The sequence below is a fragment of the Esox lucius genome, chromosome 12, assembly GCF_011004845.1.
Source record: "Esox lucius isolate fEsoLuc1 chromosome 12, fEsoLuc1.pri, whole genome shotgun sequence".
NCBI classification, from domain to species: domain Eukaryota; kingdom Metazoa; phylum Chordata; class Actinopteri; order Esociformes; family Esocidae; genus Esox; species Esox lucius.
This window is the reverse complement of record NC_047580.1, coordinates 36,698,840-36,719,058: the sequence shown is the minus strand read 5'-3', so window position 1 is coordinate 36,719,058 and position 20,219 is coordinate 36,698,840. Positions and strand designations below refer to the sequence as shown.

General features: G+C 40.3%; 1 protein-coding gene across 3 annotated transcripts in view; it reads right to left on the bottom strand.

The window, feature by feature from the left end:
• Window positions 1–20,219, bottom strand: part of LOC105030759 (leucine-rich repeat-containing G-protein coupled receptor 6) — a 61,102-nt gene that overhangs the window by 5,373 nt on the left and 35,510 nt on the right. For all 3 annotated transcript variants that reach the window (XM_013136191.4, XM_034295733.1, XM_034295734.1), the window contains 12 exons: window positions 19,055–19,126; window positions 15,442–15,510; window positions 14,794–14,865; window positions 11,365–11,436; window positions 10,808–10,876; window positions 10,298–10,369; window positions 10,130–10,195; window positions 9,936–10,007; window positions 9,345–9,416; window positions 3,257–3,382; window positions 1,528–1,682; window positions 45–125 (listed from right to left, as the gene is read on the bottom strand). In XM_013136191.4, coding sequence (XP_012991645.4) covers window positions 45–125; window positions 1,528–1,682; window positions 3,257–3,382; window positions 9,345–9,416; window positions 9,936–10,007; window positions 10,130–10,195; window positions 10,298–10,369; window positions 10,808–10,876; window positions 11,365–11,436; window positions 14,794–14,865; window positions 15,442–15,510; window positions 19,055–19,126 — 998 coding nt within the window. The remainder of the gene's footprint in view (window positions 1–44; window positions 126–1,527; window positions 1,683–3,256; window positions 3,383–9,344; window positions 9,417–9,935; window positions 10,008–10,129; window positions 10,196–10,297; window positions 10,370–10,807; window positions 10,877–11,364; window positions 11,437–14,793; window positions 14,866–15,441; window positions 15,511–19,054; window positions 19,127–20,219) is intronic.

Below are 20,219 nucleotides of genomic sequence, written 5' to 3'. Positions count from 1 at the left end.
GGTGTGTGTTTACCTGGTAAAGGTGTGTATTGGTGTGTGTTTACCTGGTAAAGGTGTGCACTGGACATTGGTCTGTAGGTTAGACTCCTCTATTTCCATCTGAAACTCTTCCAGGTCAGGATAATCTAACAAAACAACAGCCAGACAGACAGACAAGTTTGGCCTAGACAGTGTTCAACCTGGCCTAACTCAATGTTTCATTATCTCACATCACTCCTATCTCAATGTTCTCCTATCTCAGATTACCCCTAACTCAATGTTTCACTATCTCACATCAGTCCTATCTCAATGTTCTCCTATCTCAGATCACTCCTATCTCAGATCACTACTCTCACATCAGTCCTATCTCAATGTTCTCCTATCTCAGATCACCCCTAACTCAATGTTTCACTATCTCACATCAGTCCTATATCAATGTTCTCCTATCTCAGATCACTCCTATCTCAGATCACTACTATCTCACATCACTCCTATCTCAATGTTCTCCTATCTCAGATGACTCCTATCTCAGATCACTACTATCTCACATCAGTCCTATCTCAATGTTCTCCTATCTCAGATCACCACTAACTCAATGTTTCACTATCTCACATCACTCCTATCTCAATGTTCTCCTATCTCAGATCACCCCTAACTCAATGTTTCACTATCTCACATCAGTCCTATCTCAATGTTCTCCTATCTCAGATCACTCCTATCTCAGATCACTACTCTCACATCACTCCTATCTCAATGTTCTCCTATCTCAGATCACCCCTAACTCAATGTTTCACTATCTCACATCAGTCCTATCTCAATGTTCTCCTATCTCAGATCACTCCTATCTCAGATCACTACTCTCACATCACTCCTATCTCAATGTTCTCCTATCTCAGATCACCCCTAACTCAATGTTTCACTATCTCACATCAGTCCTATCTCAATGTTCTCCTATCTCAGATGACTCCTATTTCAATGTTCTGCTATCTCAGATGACTCCTATCTCGATGTTCTCCAAAGGATCTGACCCTCTTTAATAACCACTGTGATTATTTTAAACGCTCAGCTATGAAAAGCCAACTGACATTTAAATTAATCTGGAGTGAGGCTTTACTGAACCCCTGGTCATCTGAATGTTTGTATTTATTCATGGGCAATTGGCCTTAAAATTTAATTTACTCTTAAAATCTGGCTCAGTCAGAAGAGGACTGCACCCCACCTAAGGTTTCTTACTAGTTTCAAATCCTACTTGTTTACTTAGCTACTCTGCATCAATTTCTTGTTCCATGCCCTTTGGGGTTTCAGGCTGGGTATCTGTATAATGTAAAAAGGGGCTTTATAAAACGAATGTGATTTGAATACCAGCCTTGTTCAGATGAGTGATATCTGAATTATATATACATATATACAGTAGCTTGTTTGTTTTCAGTAGCTTTTGTTTTTCAGTAATTTGTTTTTCCAAATTTTCTGTGTAATTGCAAGGCAACTTTTCTCACAGCATTGGCAGTGTGTGTTTGTGAGTTAGTATGTAAGTGTGAGTGTTCTTACAGTGTGTGTGTATCTGGATAGGGTAAAGTGTGACAGTTTTCTTGTGCAGCTCTTCCTCCTCGCTGCTCTGCTCAGTCTCCCATTGGCTGATGGACTTGTAGCTGTCACATGACGTGTATACACAGCACTGGTATGCATATGGCATTTCCACCACCCTGAGAGGGAGACAGCAACTTACCGTTATTCACCTCCATAGTTACATTGCTAGTTACCTGTGTCAGACAATGAAAAAGTCAGAAAGGGAGACAGACAAACAGGCAGACAGACAACCAGGCAGGCAGAAAGCAGTGTAGCAGGTAAACAGACAAAAACAGACAGCAGACAGACAGATGAACAGGTAAACAGACAGAAACAGACAGCAGGCAGACAGACAGGTCAACAGGTAAACAGACAGAAACAGACAGGCAGACAGGCAGGCAGGCAGACAGACAGGTGAACAGGTAAACAGACAGACAGACAGGTGACCCTCAGGCAATGACATGACCTAGATTCCTTAATGTTATGAAGCGGAACTACGCTCCAGAGTTCTATCACACTGACAAGTTCAGTTTTGTCAGAAGTCACGCCAATAAACTAGACAGATATATGTACATACTGTAAATTAGAGCCAAAAGATTCTCTGGTGTATAATTACTATAGCTCTGGGGGAATGGGGTATATTTAGAAATAATCTCCCGAGTAGGGAGAGGGAGGGGGGAGAGTGAGGGGGGAGGCGGAGGGGGGAGGCGGAGGGAACAGTAGGGATGGATGTGGTGTTGATGGTCTGTACATTCCAGGAATTTGGGATACTGTGATTGACAGGTAGCATTACCCCCAGCCATTTCACAGATGACTAGTTCTGTTGCTGTTGGGACGGGTCAGGAGACAGCCTGGTTTGATTGGCATGTTTGGAAGTCAGAGTCTGAAGGAAGGAGGAGGGGTTTGAGGGGTTTGGGGGGTGTGGTGTCACAGTTTTCAGTATTAAAAACCTACACATCAGAGTGACATCAACGTTTTGTGTTTTAATAGCTGTGTGTGTATATGATAAAGTCTTTATTTTCTTTACTGTGTCTATCTTGCTAATCTGCCAATTTAAGGCATTAATGTTTTACATTGAATATTACTTTTGCAATACAGTTTAATATCAGAAGGTCCTGGAAAATAAAAAAGTTATGAAAATGTTTGGTAGTACCCCAACAGTTTGAGATAATAATTCATATAGTCCAAACAGAAAACAGTTTTCTTGTTGACAGCCTACATCATTTGTATAGGGCCGCCCAAAATGTTTTTCTTCCAAAGTTGTCCTGTCATAAAAGGTAATGCCAGAAACTAATGGTAACATTTGTGGTTTTGCAATATGATGCACACAAGCTTCCACAGTTTTGCTTAATGATGCAGACACACTTCAGTAGAGGAAGCCTGTGTGCATCATATTTAAGGTTAACAGTAAAGGATAGTTGATGTAAATATGACTAACTTAGAAGATTATCCCAGTTTCAAAATGATTCATAATAATATTACAAATATTTGACTTGTATCATCGGTATATTTGCTGAATTATGCATGGTGAGACTGGGTGATTTCAGAGGTTAGCTTAGTGGAATTAACTAAGGATGACTTTCAGTGTGCAACAGTGGAAGAACCTTTAGAACCATAATGAATGGGAAGGGTTATGGGTCAGAGGCAGATATCTTTATGGGTCAAACATTAGGGGTTAAGGGTCAGAGGTTAATAGATAGGGTTGTCAGACCTCAGACGGGGGAAGTGTTCAGGGCTGAAGTCTTCATAAAGCTCAGTGTTTCCTCTCAGCTTCAGATGGGTCAGACCCCCTAGACCACCCACAGGAAGTGACATCAGACTGTTCTCACTTAAGTCCCTGCAGACAGAGGAAGTATTGTGGAAAATGCTTTTGAAAGCTGTGAAATATTCAAATATGAAATCTGGTTCTTGTTGGTGACATGAAATAGATTGTTGTGCTGCCTTGTGTTTGGACCGATACGGAAATGATTCTGTAACGCTGTACACACCCAGGCAACACAGGCATCTCCATGACATCACACTGTAAACTGCCTGTTGTGGTGGACCATAATGACATCACACTGTAATCTGCCTGTTGTGGTGGACCATAATGACATCACACTGTATCTGCCTGTTGTGGTGGACCATAATGACATCACACTGTAATATTTCTCTTGTGGTGGACCATAATGACATCACACTGTAATCTGCCTGTTGTGGTGGTCCATAATGACATCACACTGTAATCTGTCTGTTGTAGTGGACCATAATGACATCACACTGTAATCTGTCTCTTGTGGTGGACCATAATGACATCACACTGTAATCTGTCTGTTGTAGTGGACCATATTGACATCATACTGTAATCTGCCTGTTGTGGTGGTCCATAATGACATCACACTGTAATCTGTCTGTTGTAGTGGACCATAATGACATCACACTGTAATCTGCCTGTTGTGGTGGACCATAATGACATCACACTGTAATCTGTCTCTTGTGGTGGACCATAATGACATCACACTGTTATCTGTCTGTTGTAGTGGACCATAATGACATCACACTGTAATCTGTCTGTTGTAGTGGACCATATTGACATCATACTGTAATCTGCCTGTTGTGGTGGTCCATAATGACATCACACTGTAATCTGTCTGTTGTAGTGGACCATAATGACATCACACTGTAATCTGCCTGTTGTGGTGGACCATAATGACATCACACTGTAATCTGTCTGTTGTAGTGGACCATATTGACATCATACTGTAATCTGCCTGTTGTGGTGGTCCATAATGACATCACACTGTAATCTGTCTGTTGTAGTGGACCATAATGACATCACACTGTAATCTGCCTGTTTTGGTGGACCATAATGACATCACACTGTAATCTGCCTGTTGTGGTGGACCATAAAGATATCACACTGTAATCTGTCTGTTGTGGTGGACCATGATGACATAGCCCTGTAATCTGTCTGTTGTGGTGGACCATGATGAAATCACACTGTAATCTGTTTGTTATCATAGAACATAATGACATCACACTCTAATTTACCTGTTGTGGTGGACCATGATGACATCACACTGTAATTTGTCTGTTATAGTCGACGATAATGACATCACACTCTAATTTGTCTGTTATAGTAGACCATAATGACATCACACTCTAATCTGTCTGTTATAGTAGACCATCATGACATCACACTCTAATTTGTCTGTTATAGTCAACCATAATGACATCACACTCTAATTTGTATGTTATAGTAGACCATAATGACATCACACTCTAATTTGTCTGTTATAGTAGACCATAATGACATCACACTCTAATTTGTCTGTTATAGTAGACCATAATGACAACACACTCCAGTCTGTATGTTATAGGGAGCCATGATGACATCATATTCCTGTAGGACAAACTGCACCATGGAGAGATTCCATATGATCCACAGCTAATCCAATAAAGCATCCAGCGTTGCCCTCCAACAGGGCGGCAGATAGCCTGGTGATCAAAGTGTTGGGATAGTAAATTAAAGTTTAATGGTTTGAGTTGGAAAGGTACAAAATCTATCAATGAGCAAAGCACTTAACACTAATTGCTCCAGGGTTGCCGTCAATAATAACTTATCATATGCATTGATATGGCAGGATATGGATATGATGGCAGCAGCGTACAGCACAGACACACCTGTTCCTCATTACTAATTGTTATCTATTTAAAGCTGCACTAGGTAGGATTATCAGTAAAAAACAAACAAATTATAGCATTTTGCAATTAGTCACTGGTCAGGGAGTTGTTCAGCCTGAATGCCCAATAGAGAAGGTTCAGAATAGTAATATGAAAAATAGAATTATCTGTTCCAAAAAAACTAACTCAGAGTTCAAAGTTATTATTAACCTTGCTAACATTAGCTTAGGGTTCTTGGTTGCTAGCTATAGAGAGTTAGTCCTCTTTCACTTCTTTTCAGTTGTGTATGCTGTAGTAGACAAGGGAGGCATTGGCAGTTTGTCATCCTGGTATCTAGCTGCCATTACAGTTTCTTACAGTAAGCGAACTTCACTCCCAATGGCGTACTCATGCTATATGCATCTTCCAGGTAAAATGCGCTTTCTCAAAATAAGCCAAGGAGGAAGGCCTATAAGAGGTGATTGGTTGGAATGGGATTGGCTGGAACAGAATTGTCTGGATAGTGGCACTCTCGAAAAATGATAAATTGACGTTCTACTGGTACTGAGCTGTCTGTGTTCCTAAACAACTGTTAGAGAGCCTCATTAGCTTATCCAACTTGTTTTTTACATTCATTTTTTACTTATTATGTTCCTGTTCATTGAGACCCTGTATTACAGGCCTTATTAGAGATCAAGTTTAGAAACGTTGTTCTTCATGTTGGTGTCATTTTGTTGTTTTCATTTTTGTCTCTCCTTTACACACTCAATAACCTCACACATCACAAATCTATCACATGGATGATCGGGGTGACTGGTCATGTTGTCAACAGAAAGATTTGCAACAAAATTATGTTATTTTTATTTCTCGAAGATTACTTCCTATAATTATTATCTATTAATTATTACCTATTATCTATGAATATAGCATCTTCCTAAATTGCATATCCTTTGTGTTAGGACTTTATTTAATGTTCATTGGTCCCTGCCTTGCTGCTTCAGACTGCGTTCTGCCGATTTGAGTTCAGAATAGTAAGCCATAGGCTAAGCGTGAATGTGGAGCTAGCCCCTCTTTCAAAATGCATGTACATTGTACGTGTGAAAATATTAATACGCATGCTCAGAATGTTAGTGTGATCAATGTAGATCACATGAATTTGATGCCAAGTGGGGCTGACAACCCGTAGCTCCACTACAGCTTCATTTCGTATTTCAGACCTCGTTGACTGTCTGTCTGGCGCCAAAATTAGTCGGCAAGAAGAGCGAGGAGGGTAGATTGTCTTAGCTAGCTTGTTACCTTCACAAACGCCAGATAACTTGATAAAATGAATAAACTGAATTTCATACTCGAGCACCAGTTTGAAACCCTTAATTTGGAGGAGAAACTTGAAGTAAAGCGACCTGGTGCACATCAGCCATGGGATATTGTCATCACTCAAACTGCCGGTAAATGTAACCGCGGGTTTAACGTGGAGTGGATAACGGTTAGCATACAAAAGAAGGCACTCTTCTGTTTTCCATTTCTGCTATTTGGTGGAGATGGTACTTGGTCAAGGACTGGTTACAAAGATTTGAAACATCTTTCTGAGAGGATTTCAAAACATGAGAGCAGCGGGAGTCATCTGGACAATGCTGTGAAATTGGGCTTACTTGGAAGGGTAAATGTCGCAGCCCAAGTTGACAGTGCATACAGGCGCTCCATTGAGCAGCATAACAAACAGGTGGAGGAAAACAGGTACGTTCTCAGCCCGATCATAAGGTATTAAACTGTGTGGAAAATGTGAAACCGCACTACGGGTCAGTGGACTCCCTGAATCCTGGAATATTCAGATGCATTTTCAAGACTATGTGTGAGGGCGATTCAAGACTTCAGAGGCACTATGATGCTCAGCCCATCTTCAAAGGGACATCTAGAACTGTACAAAACGAACTGTTAGACTGTATGTATGAAGTGTCCAGGGAGGAGATAGCCAAGCAAGTGGACGAGACATCATGTGTTGCCATACAGGCAGATGAAACAACTGATGTTTCCTGTAAATCACAAATGCTGGTTGTGTTGCGATAGATGTTGCCTGACAATACAGTGACCGTGAGGTTTTTGGAGTTTGTGGAAGTCATGGCCCTGTTGGCACATGGGTTTCTGAGCTTGGTTGCATTCCTAATTTAGGTTTGTAAATGTGACAGTGGTAATTCTACTTGTGTGAGAGAGAAGGAGAGCAATAATATAAGGTCTCTCTCTCTCCAGTACGTGTACTACAACACCTAGTAGAAGCAAGCCGCTCTGTCCTTAAAAGTGTTTTGTGGAGCCACATTGTTTGTTGATGTGTTAAATAAACACATCAGTAGCTAGAGGGAGTTTTGTAGCTTTACTGGTATGTATCCTATATTTTAAAATGGTTTGTGCCCCAACAATAAAAACGCCACTGTGGATGACAGTGTCCTCTTTATGTACTAATTGCAACCAACACATTTCAAGAAACAGAACTCTGCGTTTTTGTTCAGAATGTTGCAAACCGGATGTGGTTGCTAAGTTAGAATCATACCCTCTACCAAGGGTTGGTAATTGTATGGATCGTGTTGGGGCTGCTAAATGTATTAGCAACTTAGATCAGCTGAAGGGATATTGGCAGGTCCCTCTAATGGAACATGCCAAAGACCTGTCTTCTTAACTTGTTTTCCCTTCAGGATACAAAGGACTGCTATTTTTTTCCCCCACTTTTCAAAGGACTGCTGTATGGTTGGGAAGATAGATGCATATTTAGTTGATATGGTTACTATGTTTGTTCGGTTTATATGTTTAGTGCCACACAACCCGAAAAAGTCCAGCACATCAGAAAACTGTTCTGAAATATAATGTGCCAACTTGACTGTTAATTTGTCACAGAGTTAAATCGCCCTAAATACAGTGAAGTGTCTTGGAAATGTGATCGTTAAGGAAAATTCTAGTCAAATTTTGAGGCTATCAATTATCTTCCTATGCCAACCTCTCCCTAGGAAATGCATCCATGGGCAATGGCTGGTTAATCTTGTTGTCTATATCATTATAATCTTATTCTGATTACTTTTGTTGTCTATATCATAATAATCTTCTTCTGGTTACTCTTGTTGTCTATATCATTATAATCGTCTTCTGGTTACTCTCGTTGTCTATATCATTATAATCGTCTTCTGGTTACTCTCGTTGTGTATACCATCATTCTAATCTTCTGGTTACTCTTGTTGTCTATAATCATAATAATTGTCTTCTGGTTATTCTTGTAATATCATTATAATCTTCTTCTGGTTACTCATGTTGTCTATATCATAATAATTGTCTTCTGGTTACTCTTGTTGTCTATACCCATCAAAATAATATTCTGTTGCTGCAGAGGACTTGTACCACAAACAGCAGAGTCACAGTAAGTCTTATTTTGTCAGATGTTTTCCTTAAAATCAGGCAGGGAGATTTCTGTGTTTGTGCCAGAAAGACCTGGCACATTTGGTATGTTTTCTTGGAAGAGATGTGGAGACGTTCGAATTGTTTTGGTTATGCATCCCAAGGCAACAAATATACTGACATTTCCTTGAGTTAAAAACATATATGTAAACTTCTGAATTTTAGTCACCTACCTAGTTCTAAATTTAAAAAACAAAGACATAGACAGCCATGTTTATTTTGGTGAAGGCAATGCAGTTTTGAAGAGACTAGGGTTGAATGGCCTCTTCTATTTGCACTTCTGGTTAGATGCTAACTGCATTTCGTTTTACTTGTTCAATGACAATAAAGTAGAATCCAACCTAATTTAATTTAATGCGGGTTAGCAGGATACCAAGATTTACCAGGATTTCTCCCCTAAACTCACTCCCTTTTACTGGTGCAGAATCACTTGAGAAACTGGTAAATTATTAATCCTTAACTGTATGAACAGTGTGAGAAACAATGCAACAGCAAATGCAATGTCCAAATATGTCTTCCTTATTGCCATCTTCCATTTGCCATCAGTTTTTGGAATCAGAAATTCCATGTTTGAAAATGTTTTATTGACTGGGCAAACATATGAGGACACATAACACAGTACACAATCTGTTGGCTCAACAGTGCTACTGGGTCCTAAAATCCCAGAATGCATCTTTTAGTTGCTGAAATTATTTTGTTTGTTTAAGTGTGTGTATACTTACAGTTTGGTGAGGGAGTGAAGAGAAATGAATGTATCAGGGTGAATCCACTCAATACAGTTGAAGCTGAGGTCTCTGGGAAGGATAGAAGGGAGAGAGGGCCAATCAGGTAATCAGTCATTGTGGGGTTATAACGGTGATCAGTTCAGTGACATTGTGGTGATGTACCAGTGACATTGTGGTGATGTACCAGTGACATTGTGGTGATGTACCAGTGACAGTGTGGTGATGTACCAGTGAGTGTGGTGATGTACCAGTGAGTGTGGTGATGTGACAGTGACAGTGTGGTGATGTACCAGTGAGTGTGGTGATGTACCAGTGACAGTGTGGTGATGTACCAGTGACAGTGTGGTGATGTACCAGTGAGTGTGGTGATGTACCAGTGACAGTGTGGTGATGTACCAGTGACAGTGTGGTGATGTACCAGTGACAGTGTGGTGATGTACCAGTGACAGTGTGGTGATGTACCAGTGACAGTGTGGTGATGTACCAGTGACAGTGTGGTGATGTACCAGTGACAGTGTGGTGATGTAACAGTGATAATGTAAGTCTGGTGATGTAACAGCAATAGTGTGGTGTTGTGACAGGACTCACAGAGAGCGCAGAGAGACGAGATGCTGGAAGGTTCTCTCCTCGATCCTCCTGATTTGGTTGTGCTGCAGGCCTCTAAAAACACACACACACATATGCAAACACACACCAACACACATAAATTCATATTTGTAAACTTTTTTAGGACGCAAACCACAATGACTGGTTTCTAAGACAACAACACCATGTTTACTCACATCTCCTGCAGGGCAGAGCAGTGGAGGAAGCTGGGTAGACCTTCTAATTGGTTATAAGACAGCTCCCTGTCAACACAGTCATCCTTCTAATGTTATTGTTCAACACAGACATGATTATAACATTCATTTGTATTCAGGGTCAGGTAATGTAAGTTTGTCTGTTCTTACAGCACTGTGAGGCGGGGAAGCTGCTGACAAAACGCCTGAGGAAGAGCAGAGAGACCAGCCCTGGTTAACGTCCTGGAGAGAGAGTGAGGAGAGAGAGATGGGGGAGAGGAGACAATGAGAGGAGAGAGCGAGTAGGTAGAGTGGAAAGGAGAGACAAGACAGAAGGTAGAGATGGGGTTCTATTTGTTTTACCTTATTTAAAATCTTCCTATATGGTACATAGCTTATAATATGACACTCAAAATGAGGGTCATATTATAGGTAACAAAAATGGCAAATGGCAGCTGTGCGTTAACTTTTTTATATTACCTTACAATGAAATCAATGCAGCACACTCCTTAAAACGAGGAAAATGAACATGTAAAAGGGTCCAACAAAAATATAAAGCAGGATGTGCGAATTTTAGTTCTACATTTCTTTCTCTCATTATGTCCATTAGCTAGTCAGGACTAACCGAGACAATTATCACAGCTATGTGGGGGTGTGTGTGTGTTTATATATATGTCTTACAGTATTTCCAGGCTGCTGGTTCCTTTCAGGTTGGGGAACTCTCGTATTTGGGTTGCTCCATTAAGGGAACTGAAGAGGTGTACAATGGTTACTGAGATGGCACACAACACACACAACACACAAACAAACCCACACACAACACCCACAAACAAACCCACACACAAAACCCACAAACAAACCCACACACAAAACCCACAAACAAACCCACACACAAAACCCACAAACAAACCCACACACAAAACACAAAAACAAATCCACACACTCTCTGGATAAAAACATTTGTCTCTCTGGATAAGAATATATGTCTGCCTGGATAAATCTATTTGTATTTCTGGCCAAGACCATGTGTCTCTCTGTATGAGGACTTATGTATATCTGGATAAAATAATTTGTATCTCTAGATGAGACCATATCTCTTTCTGGATAAGAAAATACGTCTTTCTAGATAAGAACATACGACTATTCTGGATAAGAACATACGACTCCCTGGATGCGACCTTATGTCTCTCTTGGTAATTATGCCAAATGGCTGAAGTATAGCTGAATGATGTACTCACAGGGTGTGCAGCTTGGGTAAGAACTGGAAGGCGGATCTTCCAACTGACTGGATGGGATTCTCATAGAAATGACTGAGACAGACATATAGGACCATTATTATGCACAGAAAAAGACGTGTATGGATATTATGTAGAGATAAAGATGGTATATACAGTGGGGAGAACAAGTATTTGATACACTGCCTATTTTGCAGGTTTGTCATTTTTATCATAGGTACACTTCAACTGTGAGAGACGGAATCTAAAACAAAAATGTATGATTTTTTAGTAATTAATTTGCATTTTATTGCATGACATAAGTATTTGATCACCTACCAACCAGTAAGAATTCCATCTCTCACAGACCTGTTAGTTTTTCTTTAAGAAGCCCTCCTGTTCTCCACTCATTACCTGTATTTACTGCATCTGTTTGAACTCGATACCTGTATAAAAGACACCTGTCCACACACCCAATCAAACAGACTCCAACCTCTCCACAATGGCCAAGACCAGAGAGCTGTGTAAGGATATCAGGGATAAAATTGTAGACCTGCACAAGGCTGGAATGGGCTATAGGACAATAGGCAAGCACCTTGGTGAGAAGGCAACAACTGTTGACGCAATATTTAGAAAAAGGAAGAAGTGCATGACGCTGGTCAATCTTCCTTGGTCTGGGGCTCCATGCAATATTTCACCTTGTGGGGCATCAATGATCATGAGGAAGGTGAGTGATCAGCCCAGAACTACACGGCAGGATCTGGTCAATGACCTGAAGAGACCCGGGACCAAAGTCTCAAAGAACACCATTATTAACACACTACGCCGTCATGGATTAAAATCCTGCAGCGCACGCAAGGTCCCCCTGCTCAAGCCAGCGCATGTCCAGGCCGGTCTGTAGTTTGCCAATGACCATCTGGATGATGCAGAGGAGGAATAAGAGAAGGTCATGTGGTCTGATGAGACAAAAATTTAGCTTTTTGGTCTAAACTCCACTCGCCGTGTTTGGAGGAAGAAGAAAGATGAGTACAACCCCAAGAAGCATGGAAGTGGGAAAATCATTCTTTGGGGATGCTTTTCTGCAAAGGGGACAGGACGACTGCACCGTATTGAGGGGAGGATGGATGGGGCCATGTATCGCGAGATCTTGGCCAACAACCTCCTGCCCTCAGTAAGAGCATTGAAGATGGATCGTGGCTGGGTCTTCCAGTATGACAACGGCCCAAAACACACATCCAGGGCAACTAAGGAGTGGCTCCATAAGAAGCCAATATTTAGTTCTGCTTTTCTGATGTATCAAATACTTGTGTCATGCAATAAAATGCAAATTCATTACTTAAAAATCATACAATGTGATTTTCTGGATTTTTTACAGACCTCTACATACTGCAAAATTGGCAGTATATCAAATACTTGTTCTCCCCACTGTGTGTGTGTGTGTGTGTGTGTGTGTGTGTATATATATACACACACACACACACACACACACACATGTACACCCATATATACAATATATACAGTATCTCACAAAAGTGAGTACACCCCTTCGTGTTATCGCTCAACAATTGCACGCTCCCTCAAAAATTGCAACATCTGTGGCATTGCGCTGTGTGATGGAACTGCAAATTTTAGAGAGACTTTTTATTGTGGCCAGCCTAAGGCACACCTGTGCAATAATCATGCTATCTAATCAGCATCTTGATATGCCACACCTGTGAGGTGGATGGATTATCTCGGCAAAGGAGAAGTGCTCACTAACACAGATTTAGACAGATTTGTGAAAAGTATTTGAGAGAAATAGGCCTTTTGTGTACATAGAGAAAGTCTTAGATCTTTGAGTTCAGCTCATGATAAATGGGGGCAAAAACAAAAGTGTTGCGTTTATAATTTTGTTCAGTGTAGAATACATCTTGGTAAACTGCCAAAATAACTAAACTTGTATCATTCAGTTATTTCCAGACCTAACTGTATGTACAAAGTATACAGGGATTTTGTTACAGAGAAAGACTATGATTATTATTACATACTGAGAAAGATAAATATATAGAATAATTATTACATGAAGATACAGATATTTTGGATTGTTATTACACAGAAAGAGAGAGAATGCATTTTAAACTTTATTTTATCATTTCTTTACATGTCTGCAGTGTGTTTATGTTTGTGTGACTATGTGAGCGTGTGTGTTTATATGTGCTTATGTGTTTTTAACCTAACTATATTGTTGGGATAAAAAGGTCCCCTAGCTGATTTTAAATCCGATAAAGTTGACTAAGGGGAATTTATTTGCTATATGTATTGATGTGTGGAAGGGCCTTGTGCATGGTTTGTAGGTCCCTGGGTTTGGTTATCTGCAGTATGTCAGACATGCTCTGATTGTACATGACTTGTATTTTCAGGGAATTTACATGTGTTTGATATATACATGTATGCTTTGAAAACAAGTGCACTGTGTTTCTAGACCCAAGGGACTGTGCAGACCTCGCCAGGCCCAATACCTACTAAAAACCTGAGGCTATTGAGGGAATAACACTGGTTTTACTTTGTCTTGTGTTATTTGTGAGTGTCTTGTTTTGTCTTTTAACTATTTATTTTTTTCTGTTTGTTTTTAATCACTGAACCTAAACTGTATTTGTAGACATGTATACGCAGAGCTCAGCTGTAAAGAGAACTTGGTCTTAGCTGCATTCCTTGTTGAGATAAAGATTTAAAAATGTCTTGCCCCCATTTTGAATAAATAATTTATTTGGCGTAAAAAGGTTTAGAATTAGGGTTAGAAGTACTGCATTAAATTCATGGTTAAATTGAGGAACTATAATTAGTTTTAGAATTAGCGTTAAGTTTTGGCATTAAGCGTTAGGTTTAGGAGTTAGAGTTATGTTAAGGTTAGGTAGAAAGGTCAGGATATTGAGTTTACATTTAGGGTTAGGTTAAGGTTAGGCAGAAAGGTCAGGATATTGAGTTTACAGTTAGGGTTAGGCAGAAAGGTCAGGATATTGAGTTTACAGTTAGGGTTAGGCAGAAAGGTCAGGATATTGAGTTTACAGTTAGGGTTAGGCAGAAAGGTCAGGATATTGAGTTTACAGTTAGGGTTAGGCAGAAAGGTCAGGATATTGAGTTTACAGTTAGGGTTAGGCAGAAAGGTCAGGATATTGAGTTTACAGTTAGGGTTAGGCAGAAAGGTCAGGATATTGAGTTTACAGTTAGGGTTAGGCAGAAAGGTCAGGATATTGAGTTTACAGTTAGGGTTAGGCAGAAAGGTCAGGATATTGAGTTTACAGTTAGGCAGAAAGGTCAGGATATTGAGTTTACAGTTAGGTTTACAATGAGGTAAAATCCTTATTTTTAATAGTAAAACATAGCAAGTCCTCACCTCCCAAAACCTTCATTGTTGTGTGTATTGTTGTGTGTATTTGTGTATGTGTGTGTCTGTAGGTGTGTATATAGTCTTACAGGGTTTGCAGTTGTGGGTTTCCCATGAATGCTCTCTCAGGGATCACTCTAATGTTGTTATTGTGGAACCCTCTAGAACACACAAACAGGGAACATGTTGATGTTCTTATTGTGGAACCCTCTAGAACAAACAAACAGGAAACACATTTATGTTCTTATTGTGGAACCCTCTAGAACAAATAAACTGGGATCACTCTGGTGTTGTTATTGCGGAACCCTCTAGAACACACAAACAGATCACTTTGATGTTCTTATTGTGGAACCCTCTAGAACACACAAACAGCCATGCCAGAAGATATACTGTATGACAGGCATGCCAGATGATAAACTGTATGACAGCCATGTCCGATGATAAACTGTATGACAGCCAAGCAAGATGATATATGGTATGACAGCCATGCTAGATGATATACTGTATGACAGCCATGCCAGATAATATACTGTATGACAGCCATTCCAGGTGATATACTGTATGACAGCCATGCCAGGTGATATACTGTATGACAGCCATGTCAGATGATATACTGTATGACAGCCATATCAGGTGATATACTGTATGACAGCCATATCAGGTGATATACTGTATGACAGCCAAGTCAAATTATATACTGTATGACAGTCATGCCAGGCCAATGTGTGTGGACTCACAGTTCCTGAAGCTTTGCCAGTGTCCTGATGGCTGTGGGGAACTCCTGTAGATTATTATAGTTTAGATCTCTGGGAGATAAAGAGACAGACAGGTGAGATAAAGAGACAGACAGGTGAGAGAGAGAAAAATATATAAATTACATTGTACATATATAATAATCACTACTTTAGTGAATATATTGAATTCTGTAAGAACTGCAAGTAAAACAGTATGGAATCTCTGTATATTCCGAAGTGGCATAAAAATACAGTAGTCCGCTGCAAGAGCACAATGAAAAAGCAAGCAAGTTTATTTATATAGCACAATTCATACATAGAAGCAATTCAAAGAGCTTTACAATGAAAAGAAAAATGTAAAAATGCAATAGTATTAAAACAGTCAGATTGTTACAATTCTCTAACTCAGTATTCAAAAGCACATTTCAATACTGTAAAATCAAAAATGTTATGCAACAGCAACATCAAAGTCAATAAGACATTAATTCAGCCTCAGCATCACGTCTTTGTGCTGGGTCCTGCCAGAGGACTCTTCCTCCTCGTCCACTGCCTCTGACACAAGCAAGAATCTGAAACTTTCTATCAGAAACTGATGCAGAAAAACTAATCCATTGTTTTGTTACTTCTAGATTAGATTACTGCAATGCTCTTCTTTCCAGTTACCCTGATGAATCAATAAATAAACTTCAATTAGTGCTGCACACAGCTTCTAGAATCCTAACTAGAACAAAGAAATGTGAACACATTACTCCAGTACTAGCCTCTTTACACTGGCTGCCTGTTAGGGTTAGGGCTGATTTTAAGGTTTTATTGTTAACCTATAAATCAATACATGGACTTGCTCCTACTTACCTCTCTGAAATGATCCAGCCATACATACCTACACGTAACCTTAGATTGCAAGATGCAGGAGTTTTAATTGTACCTAGAATATCTAAACAAACAGCCGGAGGCAGGGCCTTTTCTCATAGAGCTCCACTACTGTGGAATGATCTGCCAATTAAGGTTACAAATGCAAACTCAGGGCAAACTTTCAAGTATCTACTAAAGACTCATCTTTACAGCATGGTCTATGATTAAGTGTAGTCTGGCCCAGTGGCGTGAAGGTGACCAGTAGGCTTGATACTGTCCATCCTTGCTGTCTTGCCAGGTGGGCTCTCATCGCCACTGGGATGCCCTCCCTCCAATGCCGTTCAGGGGCGGAGTCACTAGCTTGTTGTTGTCTCTCTGTTGCGAACTTGTGTAATTGGGCTGTACTCTGCTGGCAATACTTGGCCCTCATTCAGGGTGGTTGCGGTTGGTTGGTGGCCCTTTTGTTGATGCCTGGCAATGTGGGTGGATTGATTTCCTGCCTGTTGGGCCCTGTCTGGGGCCTCCCCCAGATAGAGCCACAGTGTCACCAGACCCCCCTGTCTCAGCACCAAGGTCTTATGCTGCTATATTATTGTGCTGGGGGAGTACAACCCCAAGAACACCATCCCAACCGTGAAGCATGGAGGTGGAAACATCATTCTTTGGGGATGCTTTTCTGCAAAGGGGACAGGATGACTGTATTGAGGGGAGGATGGATGGGGCCTTCCCTCAGTAAGAGCATTGAAGATGGGTAGTGGCTGGGTCTTCCAGCATGACAATGACCCAAAACACACAGCCAGGGCAACTAAGGAGTGGTTCCGTAAGAAGCATCTCAAGGTCCTGGAGTGGCCTGACCTGAACCCAATAGAAACTCTTTGGAGGGAGCTGAAAGTCTGTATTGCCCAGCGACAGCCCCGAAACCTGCAGGATCTGGAGAAGGTCTATATGGAGGAGTGGGCCAAAATCCCTGCTGCAGTGTGTGCAAACCTGGTCAAGAACTCCAGGAAACGTATGATCTCTGTAATTGCAAACAAAGGTTTCTGTACCAAATATTAAGTCCTGCTTTTCTGATGTATCAAATACTTATGTCATGCAATAAAATGCTAATTAATTACTTAAAAGGCATACAATGTGATTTTCTGGATTTTTACAGTCACTTACAGTTGTAGAGTACCTATGATAAAAATTACAGACTTCTACATGCTTTGTAAGTGGGAAAACCTGCAATATCGGCAGTGTATCAAATACTTGTTCTCCCCACTATAGGAAATGCAAGGCAAAGCAAGTTAGTTTGTCTAGTGCATTACACACACAAAGGCATTTCAAACCTTACAAATGCATGAACAACAAAAGAAAGAAAATGAAGTATAAAAAATACAAATAATACAATAATAGCCTATGGTAGTGATACAATATTTGATATTGTGATACGTTTGTGTGTGTTGTGTTCCTCGTAATCATATTTTATATTACCTATTATTATGATTATAATTGTGGTTGTTGTCACTGAGGCTGTAACGATTGTTGTTTTGCGTGATAATGATGGTCTTATTGCGAATCAAGCATGATCTTATTTTTTGACGTTAGATTACACAGTCTCTGACCAGACGTGAGTTTGATGGTAAGGATTCAACAAAGATAATATTGATGAACGGCAGCTCTGTCGGTGAAATTATCATAAGATAATTTTAAGATCAAATTTGATCGTATGCACATTTCATGAATGAGGGCCACTGTGTGTAAACGATGACAACTGTGTTGTAGTTGTTTAACTTTTACCGCCCCTGTTTACCATTTTGCAACACAAGTGCATTACAGTGCGAAATGTGATTTAATGAGTGAGAATGTAAACTTTTTGCAAACAGAGTGAATGCAATTTGAAAATGATGTCTAAAGGTTTTACAAAAAGTGACTAATTCGACAAATGGGTTTAGGCCAATGAGAATTTGGTTCTGAGAATGGGGTTTAGTTTTTTAGCAATTCAGAAAAAACTGTCATGAAACTGTGTGTTGCTTTGCATTAGTTTGTGATTTGGGGACTGTTTGAGACCCATGTCTGTTTGGGCATGTCTCACTGAGCTGCATGTTGGCTGATTCATTTGAATAATCAGACAGTTTGGAATTTTGAACACATTCATGTTCCTTAATGAAACAAGAAGCAATGTATTAAATCTGTCCTCCACCTTTGTCCATGAGGTTTGTGGTCGTGTTGTTGGCCTTGGCTCTCTGATAACAGTGAAGGGCAAGATGTTCGGCTCTGTTCGAGACCAGTTGTGTTTTCCTTTGCAGTCCCTGACCATTAGTCAGTAATCAGTGAAGTACAAATCAATTCCTGCTGGACATGTTTTGTCGACTGTAGAGGTATGAATGGTGAGGATCAGACAAATGTCTCCCATCATTCTATTGAGTCAATAGGCTTAAACACAGACATTTTAGTCCATGGTGATGCCAAGAAGTTGGTCTACTCAAATGGTTTGATCTTTTTTTCCTCTGTTTAACTGAGGTCTTCCCATTTAAACTGAGAAGAACTTATCAAGCAATGGGATGACTTATTCTATACGTTTTTATATGTTCAGGACTATTTTACTAGACTTTATCAAGTAAATGGGATTACTTATTATATACACACACACAGATACACAATCATTCACACATACTCACACTAATACAGACACACACTTTCGTACAGAAACACACAGGGACACAGGGTCAAGTGTTCTGGTCCTCAGCTTGATAGTTAAACCAATGTGTGTGTTTGTACTCACAATGTCTCCAGACTGAGCAAGCCTAGGAAACATCTCTGTCCCAAGGTCTGGATCTGGTTATTATGGAGATGACTATGTACAGATAAACAATAAATCAGAACCACAAACAGGATTTTTTATCAACTACATCTCAACAAATCTTAACATTTTAATTAATCAGAGTGAAAATCCTGACTCTGATTAATTAAGGGGTGATACACCTACAGAAAGCAGGCACTCAATGTTAATGAACACAGGCATATTTTCATGACAACATGACATTATTTTTATAAACATTTCCCAAACGTCTAACCCCAACCTGTTTTACCAGATGATGAGAATAACTGTTAATTTAGAACAATGGCTGGGAAGCCAGGGACAGATGGTCTAATAACCTTGTTCAGGGACAGATGGACTAATAACCTTGTTCAGGGACAGATGGTCTAATAACCTTGTTCAGGGACAGATGGACTAATAACCTTGCTCAGGGACAGATGGACTAATAACCTTGCTCAGGGACAGATGGACTAATAACCTTGCTCAGGGACAGATGGAATAATAACCTTGTTCAGGGACAGATGGACTAATAACCTTGCTCAGGGACAGATGGACTAATAACCTTGTTCAGGGACAGATGGACTAATAACCTTGCTCAGGGACAGATGGACTAATAACCTTGCTCAGAGACAGATGGACTAATAACCTTGTTCAGGGACAGATGGACTAATAACCTTGCTCAGGGACAGATGGACTAATAACCTTGTTCAGGGACAGATGGACTAATAACCTTGCTCAGGGACAGATGGTCTAATAACCTTGCTCAGGGACAGATGGACTAATAACCTTGTTCAGGGACAGATGGACTAATAACCTTGCTCAGGGACAGATGGACTAATAACCTTGCTCAGGGACAGATGGAATAATAACCTTGTTCAGGGACAGATGGACTAATAACCTTGCTCAGGGACTGATGGACTTTTCAGTTAACGGCCAGATGCTTTAACCACTAGGCTGCCATCCCTAAACCCCACCCACCCCTAAACCTCACCCCTAACCCATTAGCCAACAAAAACAACTTCATCAAAAACAACTTCATCATGTTTTATATTCTCATGTCTGAACATTTTGGTGAATGTTGGTCCTAAAAAGGAAGGGGGAATATAACACATCGACACACACAGCTGTA